Raw genomic sequence first — 26392 nt, forward strand, 5'->3', positions numbered from 1 at the left:
CTGTGCTGTGACAAGTCTCGTTTAGTCTAACGCAGTACATGCACCATGGTTTTTAAAATAATAAATAAAAAGAATATAAAGTAGATAGAATAGAGTGCTAGTGTTAGTGGTCAAGATTTTTATATAATAAATAAAAGAAATCATAGAAGTAGAATAGAAAGTGCAAGTGTTAGGGTCAAGATTTTTTTTTTTTTTTCAAAAATTACCTACACATGCGCATCTATACCATGGCTAACTGCAAGCTAATGATGATCACCAAAAATATATAACGATAGCAGTTTTAAAAGAGCATGTTGCAACATGTTAGAAAATGACAAACTAGCACACTTTTATAGAGATGGGGATAGATTATTTTCTAGTGCCAGATCTGACCCGAATTTTTTTTTTTTCCAAGTTTAAGCTAAGCAAAACGAAACATGTAGGCTATTCTCTTAGAACAATATGTGCTTTTATGATTTATGAGATTATCAGTAGTAGGACTGTAGTTACAATTAATATAAGTATAGATTATTGAATGTGTTTATTTCATATTGCAGTGCAACTAGATGTGCAGAGAGAAAGAGAGAGATTCAGGGAAAGATTAAAAAAAAAAAGAGAGAGAGACAGTGAAAGCCTTGATAATCCATTTGATTATTTTGCCTGTCCTCATTCCAAGGATTTTGATTTATTTACAAGTGCTAATCACTTCCTGTTTAGTCTTACTGTATTGTTCTGTCCTTATGCCTTTGAGTGGACATTGTTATCTGTTATTTACACTGTCATAGCTTTTGTTAAGTTTGTGTTTCTGATACTTTTGATATACTGTACTTGATCATTGGAAATACATCAAATATATATTTCAACATTTAAATGTGTATCTGTCTACACAGTGTAAGCCAATTTTATATTTGTCTGTGGTGTGGTAGTATAGATGGTATATTCCTAGTGAGTTTTTGAGGGTTCATTTAGGCTTATTTATTCATTTATAATTGGTCTGTTATTCTCCCTGTTTCCTCAACTAATAGGGTTTGCCTAAAAGATTAGCATTCTGGTGGATTACATGAACAGGGTGGTGGTGACGGCAGCAGCAAAGGTGGCCTGGGATGGAGTCAAATTCCCGGCCTGATTTATTGTCCCAGTCCGCCACTAAATGTAGTTATATATTTGGCATCAGAGTTTCAAAGTTACAGTGAGTATACGTCAAGTAAATTATATGAATTGGCATCATTAAAAAATAAACTCAAGTTGTCAGGTTTTGGCATTACAAAGACACTTTTTAAGGTTTCACTTCATAACTGTTGTAGTTTTTAAAAAATATGTATATATGTCTCTATATGGTGTATAAAGTTCCTGATATTCCACAAAGCCACTGACTTCCAGAATTCGGACATTCTGGGATCGTGACGAAATTCCGGTGTTTTCACTCTAATCAATGTTTTGTCTTTAATTTGATATAAAACACAATCTGGAAAATATTCACAGAGAAGGTGTCAAAAAACGTGCAGCTCATCAGCTTTTAATTCTGCTAATAACTAGACATTTCAGTTTCTCTTCAATTTTGGCAGATTAAACCTTACTTTTCTTTTTGCTGCCCTGAAAGAGTTCTTTTTGGGATTAAGTTCATTTTCATGGCAAAGAGGGACTTGGTAGTTAATTGCAATTCATCTGATCACTCTTCAGAGCATTCTGGATTATATGCAAATTGCCATCATAAAAACTGAGGCAGCAGATTTGTGAAATTTAATCTTTGTGTCATTCTCAAAACTTTTGGCCACGGCTGTAAATTGGCCCTTTGCCTAAAACTGTCCACTGTTGATTTTCCCAACAAGTCAGTCATCTGTGTGTTCAACTGATTTCTAGAGAATGATTAAAAGACTGAACCTTGATAGTACAAAAAAAAAATAGGTGTTCCTATTAAAGTGTCCAGGGCACACTGTGATACTTCTCATGTTATTATGTATGTATGCGATAAATCTTAGTTATAACACTATATTTGTTTGTTTTTTATTATTTGGTACGCCAGTGTTTGGAGTGATGAAACGATTGCTGGTTTCTGGTAAAGGAAGGCTGAAGGGTAAATCATTAACGCAGCTTGTTTTTGCAGTCATATATCCGTTAATCTGAAGATTTTCTGCTGCGATCTGAGGAAGAAGAAGAACAACAGAGAAGAAGATGAAGATCATCATCCTGGTCTTTTTAGTTTTCTCATGTCTGGCTGTGAGGGGTAAGAGCTGTTCACTTTCAGTAATTCTACTCAATTTCTGGGAAAGATTTTCTGGTAAAAAAAACTGTGATGTTCAAGTCTATGGAAATTACACACTCACTGGACACTTTAATAGAAACACAATCTGGTGTTCATGTAATTATCTCAAATCAGCCAGTTGTGTGTCAGCAGTGCAATGCAGGTACGTCCAGCAGATTCAGCTAATAATCACATCAACCATCAACAATAATCCATTGTGATCAGAGGTAAATTGCACCATGTCTGCACACAAATAAATAAATAAATAAATAAATAAATGTTCTTCTGTTTGTTGTTCTAGGGATAAATTCATGTCTTTTCCCAAGTGTGCCTAACGCCCAGCCGAGAAGTGATTTAAAGGACTCCTATAGTTCTGGAGAAACTGTTAGATTTGAATGTAACCAGGGCTATGGGTTTGAAGGAACACATTACGCAGTTTGTGACAATGGAACTTGGAGGCTGCCGGTGTGTAAAGGTAAGTAAGTGTCCTCAATGGAAACATTATTATTGCTAAGCAACATACAACTATTTCTGTCACTATTACAACAACCAGCCATACTGTTAAAACTACAAATAATTATTATCTTATTACACTGGTACCTGTCAGGGGGTAGCATATACTGTATTAGGCAGCCAGTGAACAGTCAGCTCCCAAAGTTGATGTGTTGGAAACATGGAAAAATGAGCAAGTGTAAGGATCTGAGTGAGTCATCAAGGACCAAATTGTGCTGGTTAGATGACTGAATCAGAAACAGCAGGTCTTGTGCAGTGTTCCAAGTATGCATGGGTTAGTACCTACCAAAAGTCCTCCATGGAAGGAGAACCAGTGACAGGCTCATGGGGGCCCGTCGGCCAGTCTCTTTCTGGCCCACAGAAGAGCCTTTCTCTTCCCACAGAAGAGCTACTGTAGCACCAACTGATGAGAAAGTTCTTGCTGGCTCTGCTAGAAAGGAGTCAGATCATACAGAGCCTTACTGTTTGCTACGTATAGAGCTGCCTAACTGCAGAGCGCTGAGGGACCCTGCTGACTCCACATACCACCTACCTATACACTGCTGTTCATAGTGAAGGTGTTCGTTCCCTAATGGAAGTGGCCTTTTTCAGCAGGATAATGCTCCCAGGGGGGTCAGGGGGTACCATATATTAGGCAGCCAGTGAATAGTCAGATCCCGAAGTTGATGTCTTGAAAACATGGAAAATTTAGCAAGTGTAAGGATCCGAGTGAGTCAACAAGGACCAAGTTGTGCTGGTTAGATGAATGCATCAGAAACAGCAGGGTTAGTACCAACCAAAAGTCCTCCCTGGAAGTAGTGACAGGCTCGTGGGTGCCCATCGGCTAGTCTGTTCAAATCTCGCAGAAGAGCTACTGTAGCCTATGGGAGGTGGTAGCTTAGGGGTTAAAACATTGGACTACTGGTTGGAAGGTTGCTGGGCCCCTGAGCAAGGTCCTTATCCCTTAATTGCTCAGTTGTCTGCTAAATGCCATAAGTGTAAATGAGAAAGTTCCTGCTGGCTCGGCTAGAAAGGAACCAGAACCTCATTGCTTGCTGCATATGGAGCTACAAACCTGCAGAGTGCTTAGAGTGACCATGCAGACTCTACATACCAACTACCTAAACACTGCTTTACACCATAATGACCTCTTTCATACATGGAGCATAGTGTATGTAGTGAATATATAAATAAATAGTAAATATATAAATATAATAAATAAAATAATGTACCATATAATATTCACCCATTTTATTTATTTATTTGAGTTTGAGAAAGACTGATTAAAGATTCTTTTGTTTCCTTGTTTCTGGCTCTAGATGCAACATGTACCGCTCCACATGTGGAAAACGCCAAACCTGAAAAGGAGTTAGAAACATCCTATGCAGGTGGAGACACTGTTAAATTTGTATGTGACAGCAACTATGAGCTTGAAGGAACATATTACGCACTCTGTGACGATGGAACATGGAGTCTGCCAGTGTGTAAAGGTAAATGTCCTCACTGGAACTAATATTCCTGAGCAGCACTCTGTCAATATTCCTGGTTACCAAGCAGACAAGACATAGTGTTAGTTGGGGTTTTGCTGGTTTTAATCCATTTAGTAATAAATGGAAAAATTGAAACAATCAGAAATATACACAGAACAATCAGCTGTGGCCCCCCGGTTGTGGGTGCATCACTTACCTGGGGAAGAGATGGCACCATTTACATTTGCTCTTATTCAGACTGAAATTTGACTCATTTATACATCTGAGCAGTTAAGGGTTAAGCAGTGGCAGCTGCTTAATCTTATCAATCTGTGGTCCAATTCCTTAACCACTGAGCTACTGCACTACGGGAAAAACCAGGTTGCACTATGGGAGAAGTGTCTGTTATCTTCATAGATCCAAGATGGTGGTGCGGCAGCAGCATGCAGCAGTCACTCCTGATACAAAATGGTGCTATTCACGTGTTTAGCCTGACTTTTCAAAGTACATGGACACAAGAGACATCTGTGTTCATGTATACAACCACCAGACACTGTTACATAAAGTAATCATGCAACAACCAACCTGCATGACAGTGTGCTTGAGAAGCTTTGTGACCTTGGCTTGCTGCAAAGTCCAGGCCTTCAGTCCTCGGCATCGCCTGATGCTGGTGGCCGGGAGAGAGGACGTCGTGGTGCTCAAGGAAGTGGAAGCGTGGAAAATGGGCGGGTGTTTTGTTTCCGTGCTTGGCTAAAAACAAACCCTAGCCAGACGGCTCTCTCTTCCATTATTCTTTCCAACGTCTGCTCAATGGACAGTAAACTGGACTACATCTGACTCCAGCAAACCACACCGTGAGAGTTCAGAGACTGCTGCGTCTTTGTTTTCACTGAGACATGGATCAGTGACGGATTTCCGGACGCCGCCATTCAGCTAGCTGGACTCACCGCGTTTCGTTCCAACAGAAATGCAGCTCTGTGTGGTAAGACTCACGGTGGTGGTGTGTGTGTTTACATCAACACAGAATGGTGCAAGAAGTATGTGCTTGTTTCTAGTTACTGTTCATCGCTAGTGGAGTTTGTGACTGTTAGATGTAGGCCATTTTATTTACCATGGGAATTCACCACCGTATTCATTGTCGGAGTGTACATTCCCCCCAGCGCTAATACTAAGAAGGCTCTTTGTGAACTCTATGGGGCTATTAGCAACCTGCAGAATGCTCACCCTGACAGACTGTTTATTATCACCTGAGATTTCAATCATGCACATCTGAAAACAGTGCTCCCTAAATTCCATCAGCATGTGGACTTTGCGACGAGAGGAGTGAACACGCTGGATCTTGTTTACACAAACATCCCTGGCAGATACCATGTGAAGCCCCGCCCACACCTCGGCTTCTCAGACCACATCTCTGTTAAGCTATTTCCAGCATACAGACCACTCGAACTCTAAACCGGTTCTGAAACAGGTTAAACCTGGCCAGCAGGAGCCACCTCTGCTCTTCAGGACTGTTTTGAGTGCACTGACTGGAATATGTTCAGGGAGGCCAAAGGTAAAGTGACCGGCTACATCGGCAAGTGCATCGATGACGTGGCCGTCTCCAAGACCATCACCACACACTTCAACCAGAAGCCGTGGATGACTACAAGATGGAGATGGACAAGACAGGCGCAAATGATGAAAGTGAAATGCTGTAGAATTGTTCTGAAATAAACCCCTGGCCATATTCACACGACCACTTTGACTTTAAGTGCAAGAAAGGCAACAGTTTTATTATGCAGTGTAAGCTGTGTTTGCCCAAGACGACTGAACTGGCAGCTTACAAAAGCTCAACATCAAACCTGCGCAAGCATGTTGAGGTAAGTTAATAATACTTATAAATCTTTAATTGTTGTATGTGACATTGCTAATGTTGGTTAGCACCAAGGTTGGAAATTAACGGGGACTCAGGTCAAAAGTGTCAATGCACAATTAAGCTACCTATATTACCAGTGTCACGATTTAGTGTCGTATGAAATGAATAAAAAGAGTTATATTTTAGAGTAGATTTGCTGATGTCACAATAGAATTAAATGTTAAAAAAGTAACTGAGTAAATTTTAAATGAGTTACTTTTTACTTTTACTTGAGTAGATTTTTAGACCAGTAACTTTACTTGTACTTAAGTAAAAATTTCATTGAAGTAACAGTACTTTTACTGGAGTAGAATATTTTATTACTCTTTCCACCTCTGGTCATGAAGCACATCAAGACACAGCTACCACCCTCACTGGACCCTTTGCAGTTTGCATATCGTCCTAACTGCTCCACCGACAATGCCATCACCACAGCCCTCCATCTGCCCCTCACCCACCTGGACTGTAAGGACTCATATGTACGAATGTTCTTCATAGATAGTTTAGCATTCAACACAATCGTCCCTCAGCAGCTGATTGAGAAGCTGAGCCTCCTGGGCCTGAACACCTCCCTCTGCAACTGGATCCTGGATTTCCTCAGGAAACAGCATGTCCAGAACACCCACACTGAACACTGGAGCTCCTCAGGGCTGTGTGCTCAGTCCACTGCTGTTCACTCTGCTGACTCATGACTGTGCAGCAATGCACAGCTCCAACGACATCATCAAGTTCGTTGATGACACGAACATGGTGGGTCTCATCAGCAAGAATGACGAGTCAGCATACAGAGAGGAGGTGCAACAACTAACAGCCTGGTGTAAAGCCAACAACCTGTCTCTGAATGTTGACAAGACTAAAAAGATGGTTTTTGACTTCAGAAGAGCACAGTGTGACCATTCTCCGCTGTTCATCGACGGATCCTCTGTGGAGATCGTCAAGAGCACCAAATTCCTTGTTCATCTGGCAGAGAACTTCACCTGGTCACGCAACACCAGCTCCATCACCAAGAAAGCCCAGCAGCGTCTCTACTTCCTGCGGAGGCTGAGGAAAGACCATCTCCCTCCCCCCATCCTGACCATCTTCTACTGAGGGACCATCAAGAACTTCCTGAGCAGCTGCATCACTGCCTGGTTTGAGAACTGCACCGTCTCGGATTGCAAGACCCTTCAAGCGGGAAGTGAGGACAGCTTAAAAGATCATCGGAGTCTCTCTTCCCTCTATCACGGACATTTACACTACACGCTGCATCTGCAAAGCTAACAGCATTGTGGCTGACCCCACACACCCCTCACACACACTCTTACACACCCCACACACCCCTCACACACACTCTTACACACCCCACACACCCCTCACACACACTCTTCACCCTCCTGCCATCTGTAAAGAGGTACCGGAGCATTCGGGCCTCACAACCAGACTGTGTAACAGTTTCTTTCCTCAAGCCATCAGGCTCCTCAACACCCGGGACTGAACTGTACAAAACTCTCTCCCTCCCTCTCTCTCTCTCTCTCTCTCTCTCTCACACACACACACACTCACGTGTGAACAGACTCACAATATATTGTTCACTACTTATTGCACTACCTCAACCACTATATATATAGTGGTTGAGAGACCTGTTTTTTTGCAGTTTCTCAAGGTTGCACATCATTTTATTTTATTTTATTGCACGTTCTTTTTCGGCACCACGTGTCCTGTCTTGTGTTGTTTTTTGTGCTTATTGTTCTGCACTGTCCTGTCTTTGCTCTGTTTGCACCTAGTTGCATACTTTGTGACCAGGACAAACTTCTGTCCTAGCTCTGTGTTGTTGTTTCTGTGTTTGTAATTATATGTTGTATGTTTTTGTAGCACCAGGGTCCTGGAGAAACGTTGTTTCATTACACTGTGTCAGCTATATGTGGTTGAAATGACAATAAAAGCTTCTTGACTTGACTTAATTTGCACATCGAACTATTAGCACAGCACATGTTTACATGTACAGCACACTTTACACACAAGTCACTTTAACTCAGGACAGGCACACAGAATCCTTCAGCTGTGTCAATATTTCAACTATGTCACACTATTATATCTATATTCTGCCCACATTATATCTATATTCTGCCCACATCCATCCACCCATCTCATTGTACATTTTACTTTAACTATTCTGCTTATTCTATTCTTATTCTATTCTACTGCTGTGTATTTTCATTCTATTTATATTATTATATTTTGTATAATTATATTCTATTTTGTATTATATTCTGCAGTCAGTACCGGTGTCTGAGCAGAATGACCCAAATCAAACACTTGGATTTAACACGAATATAGTTTGTGAATTTATTATTGATGTTCAGTCTAAAGTCCTCGACTATCAGATTAAAATAAGAACTGTTTTTTTTCCCACAGAAAGAATAACGTGTGGTAAACCAGAAGTGCAATACAGTGAACGTGACAGTACATTAAGAGACTCCTATAGCATGGGAGAGAGGGTTCAATTTCAGTGCCGCAGCAGCTACGAGTTTGCAGACAGGGATTATGCGGAGTGTGAAGAAACTGGAACCTGGAGGCTGCCAGTGTGTAGACGTAATTGTCCTCATTTTAAAAACACTGAACAACATGGTGATTATCTATTAAAGACAAAATCATTTCACTGGAAATCCTTCACCAGTGATTTTCCCATCAGTCTGGACTGGTTGTGTTTTATTCTAGTTAGATGGAAGACGTGTAGATTTATCAACCAGAAAAAGAAAACAAAAAACAACAGATAATGTTTTTTATATTCTATTTAGTAAAATGGTCAGAAGTTAATGACTCCATGTGTGCACAAGTAAATAAAAACATTCTAAATTAAAGCCATGTATAAAAGCTCGAAATGCAGTGGTGTGTAAAGCTCCACGTATCTCACACGGCCGTCCTGCAGAACGTTTAGCAGAGAGCTATGCTACAAGAAGAACTGTAAGGTTTCAGTGTGACCGCGGCTATGAGTTTGAACAAAGTGCCTATCCAGTTTGTACAGATGGACAATGGCACCTGCCCGTGTGTAAACGTAAGTGTTCTCATTGCAAACCTGACTTCTTTATAAACACAGAAATATTCAAGATAAAAATTTTATTTCACAGGAAAACCTTTTAAACCTGATTAAATAGAGACACATGATTTTGAAAAAGTTTCAGAAGCTCTTAAATCCTACTTGTCTGTGAAGTGTTCAGTTTGTTCATGGCACAGCTCATTGTCGAGTAAAAAAGCAAAACAAAAATCAAATTGGCTTGAAAAAGCAAGTTGTTGTAATGTCCAGAACTTTTGAAGGCAAGTGGACAGATAGGGTACGAATACTTTTGGGGGTGAATGGGTGCATGTGATGTCGCCAGAATACACATAACACAGTTCTCCTCATTGTTCCGAGTGTTTTGATACATCACGTGAATGTTGCACTTAATATTGAAGGAAAACACAGATAGATTGAAAGCTTGATGACTTATAAAATGTAACAATTTTTAATGGAATTCTATGGGAATTTAGGTCAATTTAAGCATCCGTACCGGAAAAACCGGAATTCCGATTGCTTGTAAAAGTAATAAAAGTCTCTAAACTCTACTGGGTAATTTTTATAAAAGACTGATGAACACTTTCAGGTGCAGCGACTGGGAGTTCTGCTGTTTCTGAGAACAGAGAGACATCTTTGCTTGTTAACAATGACCACAGATTCACTCACAGCTTTCTCTGGTTCTGCGTCACTATTATTCCTTTAATCTCACAAAGTGTCTCTGATTTCAGTCCGTGATTGCAGAACTCAACCCCTTATTGAAAATGGAGATGTCACAGAGTTACCAAGTGGAACGGAATTACGAGTTCAGTGTAAGGTATTATATAAACGAGCGGGACCTGAAATAGTAAGATGTGTTTCTGGAGAGTGGACGGATCTCCCAGTGTGCAAACGTGAGTATTAATTACACACATTAAATAAATGAAGACAGAATTCTGCAGCATTTCTAAATCTTTCATTACTGTTTTGAATTTTTTCAGCACCGTGTAAACTGGACAAGAGCCGCATTCATGCTTATCACCGTGAAGAATATCTGATGGAGGGTGAAAGAAGGCATTTTTACTGTCCTTCCGCTAATTATTATACGCTAACTGTCCAGTGCATTCATGGACAAGCAACCTATAGTGATTCAGCTTGTCTTTCAGCTTGACTCTGTTGGAGGATTAACTCGTTTAATTCCTGACTTATTAATCAGCTGTTAATGTCTGGTATCTAGAGTGGAATGTAAAGGAGGAATGTAAATCTGGAGAACTAATAAATGAAAAAAAAAAACATTAAAAATTAAATGACTCCTGTGTGATGGTGAATTGTTACATAAAAAAAAGTAAAGCAGATCTGAGGATCTTCAGAAATCAATAAATCTTATGATTAGGGATATTTCTGCCTCGTTATTTCCTCTGTCAAAACCGTCCAAAAATCTAGACAGTCTAACATAAAGTATCACTTTAAGTAGCAACCACCATCAAATTTTCAACTAAGTATTTTCTTATTTTAATGGATGTTTCATTGAGACAATTCCAAAACAGTTTGAATTTTGAAAATCTCTCTCTTGTTGATCAAAAGTTATGACCATTTAACATCGGAAAAAATGACCATTTTGGAGCATTTTTGCTCTACATAAAAGCCTTTTGATAAACACAGAGTTCATGAACCTGAGTCAGTAAAAAAAAAATGCCTTTAAATTTCTTTTTAAAATCCCTTCAAACTTTGCATCCCAATGGAATTTCTTTTTCTTTAGAATTTAAATTTTTAACATACAACCACTATATACAAGTGATGTTGAAAGTACGTTTTATTTTTTATTTTCACAAACAACTATCAACTCATCTAGACCATTGTCAACATGTACGACATCACATCACATAAAAAATTAATAAAAATGTCTTGTAAAATATTGTAAATACTTTTTATAGCTAAAATATTTTAATAAATCAATGTAGTTATGTATTTGGCATCAGATATTCAAAGTTACAGTGAGTATATATCAAGTAAATTATATGACTTGTCATTATTTAAAAAAAAAAAAAAACACTCAAGTTGTCAGATTTTGGCATTACAAAGACACTTTTTAAGGTTTCACTTCATAACTGTTGTAGATTTAAAAAATATATATATATATATATATGTGTGTATATATATATATAATATATATGTGTGTTGTAAAACGTTCCTGATATTCCACATGGTCATTGAAAAACCACTGACTTCCAGAATTCAGACATTCTGGGATCGTGAGGCAAGAAGGAATTCTGGCTTTACTTTTTTTCACTGTTTTCTTCAATTTGCTATAAAACACAATCTGGAAAATATTTGCAGAGAAGGTGTCAAAAAAAAACCACACCTGCTACAATCGAGCCCTACTTCATTTCATTTAAAAAAAAAAAAAAAGTACTATCTAATAGTGGATATATATGCAAAATAATTGCATATATTTCAAAAATGTTTTCTTACAGAATACTTTGAATTAGTATTCTCTCATGAAATAATTGAAAACATTTCCCCGATTCAACAAATGGATTTATCACCTATGTCGGAGAAGTAGCTCACACAAAATGCTGTCTCAACTCTCTTGCTAATCGGAGGCACCATGCAGGGTCAAAAGATCAGGAATCGTGGTTGCAAAGCATCCGTTTCTAAAAATAATTTTCACAAAGGTCGTAATTTCTATTTTCAGAATATATATCTGTTTTGGCTGTCACTGATCAGGAAGCACAAATACTTTGGGCAGATTTTGGGAACTAATTTCTCAGAAGCACATTCGCCCCACACCTCCAACGTCCTGGGTTCGAGTCTCAATCCCTCTCACTGTGTGTGTGGAGTTTGCATGTTCTCCACATGCTTGGTGTGTTTCCTCTGGGTGCTCCAGTTTCCTCCCACAGTCCAAAGACATGCTACCAGGCTGATTGGAGTCTCTAATTTGCCCGTAGTGTGTGATTGCGTGAGTGAATGAGTGTGTGTGTGTGCCTTGCGATGGGTTGGCACTCCATTCAGGGTGTATCCTGCCTTGATGCCCAATGACGCCTGAGATCCCCGTGACCTGAGGATAGATCAGATAAGTGGTACAGACAATGAAATATATAGAAACTGTATTTATTCACACAATTCATATATGTCACCTTATCTGTGTTCATAAACCCAAAATAGTTCGCATTTAACCTCAAAACACACGCGCTTCACACAGAAATTGCAATACACAGGATGTTGCAAAACAAACACGTCACTGGTAATTACATGGGCAGATGGTCAACTTAACAAAAAGCAATTTTTTTTATATTTATATCAGATTTTATTTTATATCAGGGAATTTTATTAGCTTTCTAACCAATGTATTTACATTCAATTTGAACTACAAATAATAATTTGATAGCGACTTTTATCAATTTTCACCCTGATTACTGATAAACAATGAGCACTGATGGTGGCTGCTATTTTAAGAGAAGGGTTGAAGACGGCTGAATTCTGTGCATTCAACTGATTTTTAGTGAATGATTAAAAGCCTTGATTATACCATTTATAGAGCAAGGACAGGAGTTTTAAAAACATATATTGCTTTACACAAATAGAAAGTGTCTTTTGCCTGTCTGTGTTTTGAGACTGCTTCACGTTTTGTCGGTTTTAATACAATTCCAAACTGCATTTGCATCCATCATCAAACCTACTGTGAAGCACGGTGGTGGCAGCATCAGGCTTTGAGGATGGTTCTCATCAGCTTTTACTTCCCCTAATAATTAGTCATTTCAAAGTCTCTTCAATTTTGGCAGATTAAACCTTACATTTTCTTTTTGCTGCCCTGAAAGAGTTCTTTTTGGGATCACGTTCATTTTCATGGCAAAGAGGGACTTGGCAATTAATTGCAATTCATCTGATCACTCTTCAGAGCATTCTGAAGTATATGCAAATTGCCATCATAAAAACTGAGGCAGCAGCCTGAAAATTTAATATTTGTGTCATTCTCAAAAATTTTGGCCTCAGCTGTAAATTGGCCCGTTGACTAAAACACTGTTGATTTTCCTATCAGTCAGTCATCCGTATGTTCAATTGATTTCTAGAGAATGATTAAAAGATTGAACTTTGACAGTACAAAAAAAACTAAGATTAAGCAGATTTGGAGGCAAAAGACAGAAAAAAACATTGCCTGTTGTGGTGCAGTTGTTCCTATTAAAGTGTCCAGGGCACACTGTGATACTTCTCATGTTATTATGTAGGCATGCAATAAATCTTAGTCGTAACACTATATTTGTTTGTTTTTTATTATTTGGTACGCCAGTGTTTGGAGTGATGAAACGATTGCTGGTTTCTGGTAAAGGAAGGCTGAAGGGTAAATCATTAACGCAGCTTGTTTTTGCATTCATATATCCGTTAATCTGAAGATTTTCTGCTGCATTCTGTGGAAGAAGAAGAGCAACAGAGAAGAAGATGAAGATCATCCTCCTTGTATTTTTAATCTGCTCATGTCTGGCTGTGAGGGGTAAGAGCTGTTCACTTTCAGTAATTCTACCCAATTTCTGGGAAAGATTTTCTGGTAAAACTAACTGTAATGTTCAAGTCTTGCTGGAAATGATATGCTCACTGGACACTTTAATAGAAACACAATCTGGTGTTCATGTGTTCATGTAATTATCTAAAATCAACCAGTTGTGTGTCAGCATTGCAATGCAGATACGTCCAGCAGATTCAGCTAAAGTTCACATCAACCATCATCACTGACAGAGTTTTCAAAAATAACACTGACAATCCAAAAGAATATTCACCCTGTTATCTTTCTTTTTTTCCAGCAGGAATCCTTAGCATGCTGCGTGCCAATTACTTATGGAATAGAAAAAAAGGAAATATAATAGGAATTTAATAGATTTAGAGAATTAAGTAAATTGCACCATGTCTGCAAATAAATAAATAAATAAACAAGTGTTCTTCTGTTTGTTGTTCTAGGAATAAATCCATGTGTTTCTCCAAGTGTGCCTAACGCCCAGCCGACGAGTGATTTAAAGAACTTCTATAGTTCTGGAGAAGCTGTTACATTTGTATGTGACCGCGGCTATGGGTTTGAAGGAACACATTATGCAGTTTGTGATGATGGAACTTGGTGGCTGCCGGTGTGCAAAAGTAAGTCTCCTCATTACAAACTATTAAGGACTATTATGGCTGAGCAGCACTCTGGAAAAATGAGCAAGCTTAAAGAATTCGAGAGAGTCAACAAGGACCAAATTGCACTTGTTAGATGACTGGGTCAGAGCATCTCCAAAACAGCAGGTCTTCTTAGTATGCAGGGGCTAGTAGTACCTACCAAGATCATCCAACGAAGGTGAACCGGTGACCCAGTGACAGGCTTATTGGGTGCCTGTTGGTCCTTTTGTTCCAATCCCACAGAAAAGCTACTGTAGTCATAGGAGTTGGTAGCTTAGTAGTCAAGGTGCTGGACTACTACTTGGAAGGTTGTGAGTTCAAATCCCAGGTCCACCAAGCTGCCACTGCTGGCCCTCTGAGCAAGGCCTTTAATGCTTAATTGCTCACTTGTATAAAATGTAAGTTACTCTGGCTAAGGGGCAACCTGCAAAAAGATGTAAATGAGAAAAGTCATGCTAGCTCTGCTAGAAAGGAAGCAGAACACAGAAACTTATCTTCCCGAGGAACATGATGGCCTGAGCCATAATGTTCATAGATAGAGAGATAGATACTTCATTCATCCCAAAGGGAAATTTACAGCTTCCAGCAGTATCCACAAGCACAGGTAATAGACAAAATAAGAAATATAACAAAAAATACCTGAATTTAAGGGTACAACAATAACAAAATATTACACAATTTAACAAAATATAGCAAAAAAATAAAAAATACTAAATACAGAGATTAGAGGAATACAAGATAAGTAATGTGCAAAAAACAAGAGTTTAAAGTTACAGACCTGGTGAGGTGATGTGCAAAAACCGTTTATGTGCAAAAACTGTGTGTTTGAGTCCTGTGCAAATCTCAGTGTATTGAAGAGTTCTGTGCAAACCAGAGTGTATTGTGCGTAGTGTGTAGTTTATTGTACAGTCCAGGTCAGAGAGTAGTGTCAGCACTGACTTTTCCCACCCCGAGTGAATTAAAGAGTCGCATGGCATGGGGGCGGAACGACCTCCTCAGTCCGTCAGTGGAGCAGGGCAGTGACAGCAACCTGTCACTGAAGCCTAGTTTATGTATAAGAATTGACGTATTGCCTTGGTGTATGTATAAGTATTGACTACTTGGCCTCTGAGGGTACTGCTGGATACATGTAGCATAGTGTATGTAGTGAATATACAATAAATAAAATAATGTACTATATAATATTCACCATTTTATTTGAGTTTGAGTAAAGATTCTTGTTTCCTTGTTTCTGGATCTAGATGCAACATGTGCTGCTCCACATGTGGAAAACGGCAAACCTGAAAAAGATTTAGAATCATCCTATGCAGGTGGAGACACTGTTAAATTTGTATGTGACCGCGGCCATGGGTTTGAAGGAACATCTTACGCCCTCTGTGACGATGGAATCTGGAGGCTGCCGGTGTGTGAAGGTAAGTGTCCTCACTGGAACTAATATTCCTGAGCAGCACGCTGTCAATATTCCTGGTTACCAAGCAGACAAGACATAGTGTTAGTTGTGGTTCTGCTGGTTTTAATCCATTTAGTAATCAATGGACAAAATTTAAATCAGCAGAAATATACACAGACCTGACATTAAAACCACTGAAAGGTGAAGTGAAGTTCGAGTAGCTGCAGACTGGTCAGAGTGACCATGCTGTCTGATGTCCCCGAGTAAAAGCTCCTATAATGCCCATGTGAGCATCAGAACTAACTATGGAACTATAGAAGAAAGTGGGCTGGTCTCATGAATCATGTTTTCTGTTATATGACATGGACGGCTGGGTGTCTTAGAGCAGGTCTAGTTAATCGGTGACAATCCAGAGCCAGGGCCATGAAGCAGGCAAGAAGGCTAATTTAACCTTCTGCTAGCTACAATAAGTCATCACCCAGGGTTCACAACATAGAGACTGTGTCTGTTCCCCGAGCTAAACAAAAATGTAGAAAACTCAAAACATTTGTTCTAGAAATCTGATTAGCATAAAACTAGATCACAGTGAATGCACAGCCAGAACCTTTGATATGAGCTAAGGCTGTTAAACATTAGATCTCTTATATCTAAAGCACCAGTGGAATTATTACTGATCAGGAGTTTAATGTTCTGTGTTCAACAGGAAAGTGGATTAAACCGAACAACTATGTAGCTAGTCTGCCCAGACAAAATTATATACATAAACCTTGCCTAATTGGCAGAGGAGGTGTTGCATTTATTTCTAGTTATAATCCAGGCGTCATAACAAAACCTATAAACCTATTACAAAAAGATATACATTTAAATACATTTCAAGTTCTTTATGCTAACATATATAGCCAGAAAGAATGCGTTAAGGACATTTGAAAGTGGATGCTTACTAACTTCCTCCTGTTTAACAAAGTGTCTCTGATTTCAGTCCGTGATTGTGGCGCTCAACCCCACATTGAAAATGGAGATTTCACCGAGTTACCAACTGGAACAGAATTACGAGTTAATTGTAAAGAATTATATAAACGAGTGGGACCTGAAACAGTGAAATGTGCTTCCGGAGGGTGGACGGAGCTCCCAGTGTGTAAACGTGAGTATTAATTAACACATTAAACAAAGTATGTGTTAATTAATTAAAGTATTAATTAACACATTAAACAAATGAAGACAGAATTCTGCAGTATTTCTAAATGGTTCATTACTGTTTCAGCACCGTGTAAAGTGGACAAGAGCCGCATTAGTTCTAGTGATCCTGATGAATATGTGCTGGAGGGTCAAAGAAAGATTTTGAACTGTCCTTCAGGACATTCTAAGATAAATGTCCAGTGCACTAATGGTCAAGTAATCTATAGTCATTGTAAGTATATTCTATGTGTTATCCTGACAAAATATCTCAGTTTCTCTACTTACGCATGTGTTTATCATTTATTTCTGCACAGTTATTATCTAAGGTATTAAAACCCTCAGTGTCATGCTGTTACAGAAAAATAATCCTTAATGAAGACGAACTCAGAGTCGATAATATCACTTCATACCATCTAGTATATTTCTAACTATTAAAAATAATAATACTTTATATTTTTTTTTATCCCTTTATAGTCATATTTAAATTGGCAAATAAATGCAAAACACAATAACATATCCAAAAATTTGTTTGATGATTCAGACAGAGGTTCAGACACGATTCAGGTAGGTATAGTTAGTGAATGGAATTCTTCCCTCTGATTGAACGAGACATGGGTCACTCAGGATCTACAGGAAGTCCAGCAGTATCTGCAGCAGTAGAAAGTGGATCGGTGTGTGTATGAACACAGCTCTGCTCTTATAGCGCTCCTTACATCCTTTAATCTGGAATAGTTTGGTCTTCTGAACATTCCTGGTGTGTTTTTAGAGATCGTAAACTAATCTTTACGCCATGATACACTATCAGTATATCCAAAATCATGCCATATGAACGTCCTTCCTCAAAGTAGCGCTGAATGAACTCCATTTTCTTATAAAGATAAATTTTTGTTATTTTCTCCACACATGTACAAGAAATAAAGTTAGATACACAATTTCCTACTTCCTGTATATCCTGAGTGACAGATGTCTTGTCCAATCAGCGGTAGGAATTCTATTTGCAAATTATACCTACCTTTATGTGACCTTTATGTAACCTACATACCGGTTTGTCTGATTTGTCCTTGTGTTTTTGGATTTATTTTATTTTGCACTTCTCGGCCACCATAATATTTAATGTTTCCAACATGTTGCCCATGAAACACATTTGTTCCTGTTTTTAATTCCATTATAGCAGCTACAGGAAATTTTCTTAAACTTTTACACCGACACTGGAGACTCCATAGCTCTCCTTTCAGAACACTTTATTTTTACTGTGTTAGTGTACGTTTTTAAATAATAAATACATCCATACAAAAATGTTTCAACACCCTCAGCATCCAGAATTGATATATGGACCTGTGGTTATTATTATGCTCAACAAGGCTCACAAGGTTGATTAAAGATGAATATTTGGTGGATTTTATTGATATGGTCTCTGATGGCTGTTTATTTTGTTTGTAGGTCTCGACGGCCAGGTAAGTTCATAAACACCTCTATCCAGTTAATAAAGATTAATAAGTGTATCAGTAGATTAGGACTGTCTGTGCTGCAGTGTTAATACTCAGATGTATTGTGTTGTGCTTGTTATGACAGTGATCTGTATCGACGGCTCGATCGGACAAACCGACACCTGCAGAGCTGAAAAGAAGAAAACGTCTTTCAGCTTGACTCTGTTGGAGGATTAACTCGTTTTACTCCTGACTTATTAATCAGCTGTTAATGTCTGGTAACTAGAGTGGAATGTAAAGGAGGAATGTAAATCTGGAGCACTAATAATCGAATAAAAACAAACATAAAATATAAAATGGCTCCTGTGTGATGATGGTGGAGTGTTACATAAAAAAGTAAAGCAGATCTGAAGATCTTTAGAAAGCAATAAATCTTATGATTAGGGATATTTCTGCCTCGTTATTTCCTCTGTCAAAACCGTTAAAAAATTTAGACAGTCTAACCTAACGTACCACTTTATGAGAAGGGTTGAAGATGGCTGAACGCTGTATGAACTGCTCTGTGTGTTCAATTGATTTTTAGTGAATGATTAAAAGGCTGAACTTTGTATACACCGTTAAGGGAGCGAGGATAGGAGTTTCCAAAATACATATTGCTTTACACAAATAGAAAGTGTCTTTTGCCTGTCTGTGTTTTCAGACTGCTTCACGTTATGTCAGTTTTAATACAATTCCAAACTGCATTTGCATCCATCATCAAACCTACTGTGAAGCACGGTGGTGGCAGCATCAGGCTTTGAGGATGGTTCTCATCAGCTTTTACTTCCCCTAATAATTATTTCAGTTTATCTTCAATTCTGGCATTTTAAAGCATGTGTTTTCTAACCAGTCCTTACTTGAAGTTTAAAAAAGGGGGTCATTTTCCTGAGAATCCAAAACTAAAAAAAAAAAAAATTTAAAGTTACGGCTTGACCGCTAACCTAGACAAATACCACTATTAAAACTCCTTCCATAAACATCTTACAGATTTTAATCTGTTCATGTGACTGATCTGTTACCAAAGAAATGAAAACGTATTAGCGTTTGTAAATGCTAAATCGACGTCTTCTGACAAATCATGAATTGAAGGACGATGTGATGTACAGGTGTACGGTGAGAGGAAAAGGCTCGCTTCTGAACTCCAGGTAGAGGTTAATAGAATCCTGACCAGCAGAAGGGACAAAAACATGAACTCTGAAATTTTGTTTTTCGCCATATCAGAAGGTTTGGAGATTTTAACCATGTGCTTTCTCGAGCAGGAGTTTAAATATGAGCAGAATAACCCTGCAGGAAGATTAAAAATAAATATAACAAAGCTCAGAATTTCACTCAGTTCTCTTTTTCTTTGATTTGGCAGCTCAGTGTTTGGAGTTACGAAATCCACATTGACAAAACACTGCACTAGTCATGGTTTCTGGTAAAGGGAGGCAGAAAGGTAAATCATTAACGCTGCTAATAAATAAAGCAATCTGAAGGTTTTTACACTGTGGTCTGTGGTGAAGAACAACAGAGAAGATGAGGGTTATTATACTGGCTTTATCTGTTTGGTTATGCCGGGCTGTGAAGGGTAAGAAAATCAAACACGGTTGTATTTCTGTTAAAATGGTAATAAACTAGTTGATCATATACACAGAGATGTTTTAAGATGTATATATATATATATATATATATATATATATATATGAAATGTATCTCATATAACGATCTGCTGAAAAGCTTTTTGCAAATTAACATGAGAAATCTTGGTTAGAATATCCATTTGAGATCTATTTAAGATCATTTGAAATTACAATTTAGAGCCTTTTCAGGATAATGCAATGTGACTTGTAGAAAGTTGTTAGCTTTAAGCGTGAGTATCAAAGTGTACTTCATAAATGACCGGTTACCGTGGCCTCTTTCCCATTTTAATTATTGAGCTTCTATCTAATATAATATTTTATATATGTATGTCAGGTGTTACATTGTCTTTATGTCTTTATTTATATATATATGAATGTAAATATATAAAAAGACAATGTAATATGATTTAAAAAATAAAATAAAAAAAACACTGTATATTCTAGATAATAACAGGATGGACACTCATTGAGGCCACGCCTCCTTTACTGTGACGGACACTCATTGAGGCCATGCCTCCTTCACTGTGACGGACACTCATTGAGGCCACGCCTCACTCACTGGGACTGACAATTAGCTAGTGTCCCTGCATGCCCCTCCCACCCCTCAGGACACCCCTCCTATACCCTCACTATGCCCCTCCTATCCCCTCAGTACACCCCTCCCACCCCTCTGTATGCTCCACCTACCTGTCCTGGCCCGGGGGTGAGACTACAAGAGCCGTTTTTATATTCACAAACATTATTTTCACTACATGTTTTGTAACTTACACTACTGTATATACAGTGGAATGAGTGGCAAATTATATTTTTTTCCCATTTCATTTCAAGGACAAGAAAACTGTCAGCGTCCGGCTCTTGAGAAAGGCTTTTTCGTTCCACACAAGGAGATTTACAAACACGGCGTTACTATTTCGTATGGCTGTGACTCGGGCCTGAAACCTGCACTGGAAACATGGTGGGGACGGATAACATGCAATTCTGGCACATGGTCACACACCCCTCAGTGTATTGGTGAGTAATTTACCAACAAATATCATCATCATTAATATTCCTTTCTGATATCGATATCCTGCTTGTTAGTGTGTTCTTCTAATCATGTGTTCACCTGTTACTGTAACACTGACCTGCTACATGGCTCACGCACATCAGTGTACATAACATTTACACTGTTATTCAGGACGAGATGTAAAACGAGAAGAAGAAATAAAAAGGTATATAAATATTACAAGGTATATAATAAGTGAATGGTGTAATAATATGGTTTGATTGTTGTTCTAGATAACACTTGGTGTATTACCCCGCACGTGCCAAACGCCCAGCCTACACAACAGTTGGCATCATCCTACCCTCTTCATGCCACCGTTGCTTTTAGATGCAACAAAGGCTATGAGTTTCAGGCAAGAAAATATCAAGCAAAGTGTGTAGATGGAGGTTGGGAGTTGCCAGTGTGCCGAAGTAACTATCCCCTCGTTTCTAATGTGATTCACGTTTCTAAACAACATGGTGCTGTTATAAAAGAAAGGTTTTTATTTGACAGAAAACCTTTACTCTTGTGATCCCCCTGCCCGTGTTAACAACGCGATCATCACAAAACCTTACCATGATGCTTTCGAGCACGGCGACCAGCTTCCTTATGTTTGTGCAAAAGGATACAAGCCATACAGTTACAGTTATACCACTTGCACGGATACGAGGTGGTACCCTGAGATTAAATGTGGTAAGATTTTCACACACTGCTACTGCACTTTTTCTGGTTGAGTCTGGTTCTAAAACATTTTACACACGTTTACATCTGTTCAATTGTCTTGATTTGCTAGCAGTGGCAAAATAATAATAATGGCTGGAGAGTTTAATTGCTTGACAATGATTTAAGAAAAAAAACAGACTCGTTTACTTGTACAATTTCACTAAAACCAAAAGATGTCCCATGTTATAGGTGTGGGTCACACTGTAACTCTACTCCACAAACACTGTTAACTTACACATACCCCTGAAATATCAGCATTAAACCCTCATGGGTTCACAAGCTTGTGAGACACGTATTTGAAAATGTTGGGGAAAAGAAGTATGATCAGATGTCTTTTGTTTCCTCCCATTCCCTTTTTCTCTGTTATATTATAGCAATATAGCAATAAAACGAGACAGGCTGGTGTACGTAATGGCATGTAAATGAATTAGGTCATACAAAGAGTTGGCTAGAGCCCAAATCTCTCAAAGTCGCTCCCTTGTGTCAAAAGTGTTTTACTGTCAATACACCACAGTATATTTCCACTTCATTTTGGGGGGGAAAAATACAAGTTCATAGCGACAGAATAAAGTGACCTCTTTACCACTCTGACTGTTAAAGCACCAACTTGTCAGAGGTCTAAGTGAACATGTCAATTAAGGTGATAAGGTTTTTAAGATTTTGTATAACAAGCTGAAATGTATTTCATTACGAGGTTTAATACAAACCTTCTGACCAATCAGAATCCAAAACTCAGCAGTAGTGCTGTGGTCTAAAATCTGTTTTATTTATAATTTAACCAAACTAGAGATTTGGTCAAAGATAATGAAGTTCGGCATAAATGTGGTTTTTATTCCCTGATGATGATTTAATGCGGTTTACAGATCAGCTGTAGTCAGTTCCATTGCCTGAGCAGAATGACCCAAGTCTGACACTTGGATTTAACATGATAACAGTTTGTGAATTTATTATTGATGTTCAGTCTCGACAAGTCCTTGACCATCAGATTAAAATAAGAACTGTTTTTTCCCCCCAGAAAGAATAACGTGTGGTAAACCAGAAGTGCAAAACAGCAAACCTGGCAGAACATTGAAAGACTCCTATAACATTGGAGACAGGGTTCAATTTCAGTGCCGCACCAGCTATGAGTTTGTAAACACGGATTATGCGGTGTGTGAAGAAACTGGAACCTGGAATCTGCCAGTGTGTAGACGTAAGTGTCCGCTTTTTAAACACTGAACAACGTGGTGATTATCTTATCTATAGCTATATTACTTATATTACCAATGTGATTACCTATATTATCTAAAGATAAAATCATTTCACTGGAAATCCTTCACCAGTGATTTTCCCATCAGTCTGGACTGGTTGTGTTTTATTCTAGTTAGATGGAAGACGTAGATTTATCAACCAGAAAAAGAAAACAAAAAACAACAGATAATGTTTTTTACATTCTATTTAGTAAAATGATCAGAAGTTAATGACTCCATGTGTGCACAAGTAAATAAAAACATTCTAAATTAAAGCCACGTATAAACGCTCTGTTTTTAGCTCGAAGTGCGGTGGTGTGTAAAGCTCCACGTATCTCACACGGCAGTCCTGCAGAACGTTTAGCAGAGAGCTACGCTACAAGAACCTCTGTAAGGTTTCAATGTGACCGCGGCTATGAGTTTGAACAAAGTGCCTATGCAGTTTGTACAGATGGACAATGGAACCTGCCCGTGTGTAAACGTAAGTGTTCTCATTGCAAACCTGACTTCTTTATAAACACAGAAATATTCAAGATAAAAATTTTGAAAAATAATTAAAATTATTTCACAGGAAAACCTTACACACCTGATTAAATAGAGACACATGATTTTGAAGGCTAGTGGGTTCATGTGACGTCACCAGAATACATGTAACATAGTTCTCCTTATTGTACCGAGTGTTTTGATACGTCACACGAATGTTGCTTTTAATATTGAATGAATGCACACACCGATCAGGTATAACATTGTGACCAGTGAGATGATGAAATGAATAAGACTGAGTATCTCCTCATCATGGCACCTGTTAGTGGGTGGGATATATTAGGCAGCAAGTCAACATTTTGTCCTCAAAGTTGATGTGTTAGAAGCAGGAAAATGGAGTCCATGCCTCGCCGGGTCAGGGCTGTTAGGCAGGTGGTCATAATGTTATGCCTAATTGGTGTAGATGGATTGAAAGCTTGATGAGTTAAAAATGTAAAATAAATAAAACAAAGGAATTTTGAATGGAACTCTGTGGGAGGTCAGCTCGATCCCGTGAGTAAACATCTGAAACAGTGTTGCTGGGTGGAACTGAAAGTCACTCTCTAAACTCTACTGGGTGATTTTTATAGAAGACTGATGAACTCTTTCAGGTGCCACGACTGGGGGTTCTGCTGGGGGTTCTGAGAACAGAGAGACATTTTTACCTGGTAACAATAACCACAGATTCACTCACAGCTTTCTCTGGTTCTGCGTCACTATTATTCCTTTAATCTCACAAAGTGTCTCTGATTTCAGTCCGTGATTGCGGACCTCAACCCCTTATTGAAAATGGAGATTTCACAGAGTTACCAAGTGGAACGGAATTACGATTTCAGTGTAAGGTATTATATAAACGAGCGGGACCTGAAATAGTAAGATGTGTTTCTGGAGAGTGGACGGATCTCCCAGTGTGCAAACGTGAGTATTAATTACACACATTAAATAAATGAAGACAGATTTCTGCAGCATTTCTAAATCTTTCATTACTGTTTTGAATTTTCTCAGCACCGTGTAAAGTGGACAAGAGCCGCATTCATTCTAGTTACTCTGATGAATATGTGCCGGAGGGTGAAAAAAAGACTTTTCACTGTCCTTCCTCATATTATTATACATATAGTTTAACTGTCCAGTGCATTAATGGACAAGCAACCTATAATCATAGATGTAAGTATATCCTATGCTTTATCCAGACAGAAAATATCTCAGTTTCTCTACTTACATGTGTTTATCCTTTTTTCCGCACCGTTATTAACTAAGGTATTAAAACCCTCAGTGTCATGTTGTTATAGGAAAATATTCCTTAATGAAGACTAACCCAGATTTGATAATATCACCTCTTACCAGCTAGTGCATTTTTAACTATTAAAAACCAGACTTCATATTTTTATTCCTTTATAGTCATATTTAATGTTTCCAACATGTTGCCCATGAAACACATTTGTTCCTGATTTTATATCCATTATAGCAGCTACAAAAAACTGTCTTAAACTCAATAAGACATGAAAGGTGTACACCGACACTGGATACTCCTTCCATAGCTCTCCTTTCAAAAAAATCATTTTTACTCTGTTAGTGTATGTTTTTAAATAATAAATTCTCTCATACAAAATGTTACAAAACATCCTCTGACAAATCAGCATCCAGAATTGATATAAGGTCCTGTGGTTATTATTATGCTCAACAAGGTTTATTTGATCAATTAAAAAAAACTTGATTAAGGATAAATAGTTGGTGGATTTTATTGAGATGATCTCTGATGGCTGTTTATTTCGTTTATAGGTTAACAAGGCTAAAGCCAGGTAAGTTCATAAACACCTATATTCATTATGCCTAAAAACTGAATGCAGTTAATCCAGAATAATAAGTGTATCAGTAGATTAGGACTGTCTGTGCTGCAGTGTTAATACTCAGATGTATTGTGTTGTGCTTGTTTTCACAGTGATCTGTATCGACGGCTCGATCGGACAAACCGACACCTGCAGAGCTGCTGCTGTTGATCAGAAATCTTTCTTCTTACATGCTTTTTAACCAAAATAAAAGCATATCACTCGTGGAGTTGCGTTTCCTTATTGCTACCGACAGACAGACAGACAGAAAGACTCATTGCTCCCATAACAAACAGAGACGTCATTCACGAGATTGAACAGAAAGACAGCTCCGCCGCGCTGACAGGATAAAGACACCTGACAAAACCATGAGCGATTAAACCTCATTTTTTTATGGTCCATAAGAAAGAAGAGACCTCTCCAGGTCACTCTGCAAGATTGTAAAGAGGTTGTTAAGCATAATTCCAGTCAGTGTTTTATCAGAGCCGTTATAAACGAGTGCGACGCCTGGGTTTGCAGTGGGAGGGTGCATTCGTTTGACCATTGGTTATAAGATGGAACCCTGAATCTTACCTTGGGCAGCTTTCAAGAAGATAATTACAGTGCAGTTATAAACAATGGAATCTGACACTGTGTTAATCACTCATACATACGCTTTAGGAAAAACTACCTTATTGTGGGATTGAAAAAGGATCACTATAAAAAGACAAAACACCAGATACAGCACTTGTATATTTCAAAAGAAAAAAAGAGTTAAATAAATAAATAAATAAATAAATAAATAAATTTCGAAGGAGAAAAAAAGGTTTGTTTAACACTAGCCTCCATTCTGACAGGAAACCAGTTGTTAAGTTCAACGTTAAAGTTTCACGGAAAACCAAAGAACTGTTAAAGGAGTGTAGTGTTACACAATATTGCTAAGCTATTTAGCTTTTTTTTTTAAAAAAAAAAAAATGTCTAAAAATGTCTGGTGTCTAAATCCTTCTCTTTTCAACTTGCAGCTCTTTTATTGCTCTGTCTGTATGTTTATAACCCGAAATTCAAGCTGTTTTCAGCCGCCGAAACACCACAAACAAGCCGTCGCAATGAAGCGATTTAAGCTAGCGTGTTGATTAATCACGTGATCTATTTAGAGGCATCCCATTGGCTAAGACACACATTACACAAAAAATTTCAATTTAAACAA

General features: G+C 38.3%; 3 protein-coding genes across 4 annotated transcripts; all 3 read left to right on the plus strand.

The window, feature by feature from the left end:
- Positions 1-1806: 1806 nt before the first annotated feature.
- Positions 1807-10397, plus strand: LOC131355641 (complement factor H-like). 2 transcript variants are annotated; one of them, XM_058394051.1, is made up of 6 exons: positions 1917-1936; positions 2084-2203; positions 2523-2696; positions 4033-4203; positions 9839-10000; positions 10088-10397. In XM_058394051.1, exons 2-6 carry the CDS (start codon positions 2152-2154, stop codon positions 10255-10257), a joined length of 729 nt encoding a protein of 242 aa, XP_058250034.1. In that variant the 5' UTR covers positions 1917-1936; positions 2084-2151; the 3' UTR covers positions 10258-10397. The 2 variants fall into 2 exon arrangements, with proteins under 2 accessions (XP_058250033.1, XP_058250034.1); XM_058394050.1 differs by lacking the exons at positions 9839-10000; positions 10088-10397 and adding an exon at positions 8471-9821 and having other exon boundaries at positions 1807-1936.
- Positions 10398-13458: 3061 nt separating this feature from the next.
- On the plus strand, positions 13459-18581 carry LOC131355633 (complement factor H-like). Its single transcript, XM_058394040.1, has 7 exons — positions 13459-13575; positions 14037-14210; positions 15473-15643; positions 16601-16762; positions 16883-17029; positions 18238-18251; positions 18370-18581. Exons 1-7 carry the CDS (start codon positions 13524-13526, stop codon positions 18370-18372), a joined length of 723 nt encoding a protein of 240 aa, XP_058250023.1. The 5' UTR covers positions 13459-13523; the 3' UTR covers positions 18373-18581.
- A 1091-nt stretch (positions 18582-19672) lies between these two features.
- Positions 19673-25435, plus strand: LOC131356005 (complement factor H-like). The gene is made up of 11 exons (XM_058394716.1): positions 19673-19830; positions 20711-20893; positions 21161-21337; positions 21420-21599; positions 22645-22821; positions 23160-23339; positions 23992-24048; positions 24137-24298; positions 24386-24544; positions 25160-25179; positions 25320-25435. The coding sequence occupies exons 1-10, from the start codon at positions 19779-19781 to the stop codon at positions 25162-25164; spliced, it is 1332 nt and encodes a 443-aa protein (XP_058250699.1). The 5' UTR covers positions 19673-19778; the 3' UTR covers positions 25165-25179; positions 25320-25435.
- The last annotated feature ends 957 nt before the right edge of the window (positions 25436-26392 follow it).

The sequence above is a fragment of the Hemibagrus wyckioides genome, linkage group LG07, assembly GCF_019097595.1.
Source record: "Hemibagrus wyckioides isolate EC202008001 linkage group LG07, SWU_Hwy_1.0, whole genome shotgun sequence".
Taxonomy (NCBI): Eukaryota; Metazoa; Chordata; class Actinopteri; order Siluriformes; family Bagridae; genus Hemibagrus; species Hemibagrus wyckioides.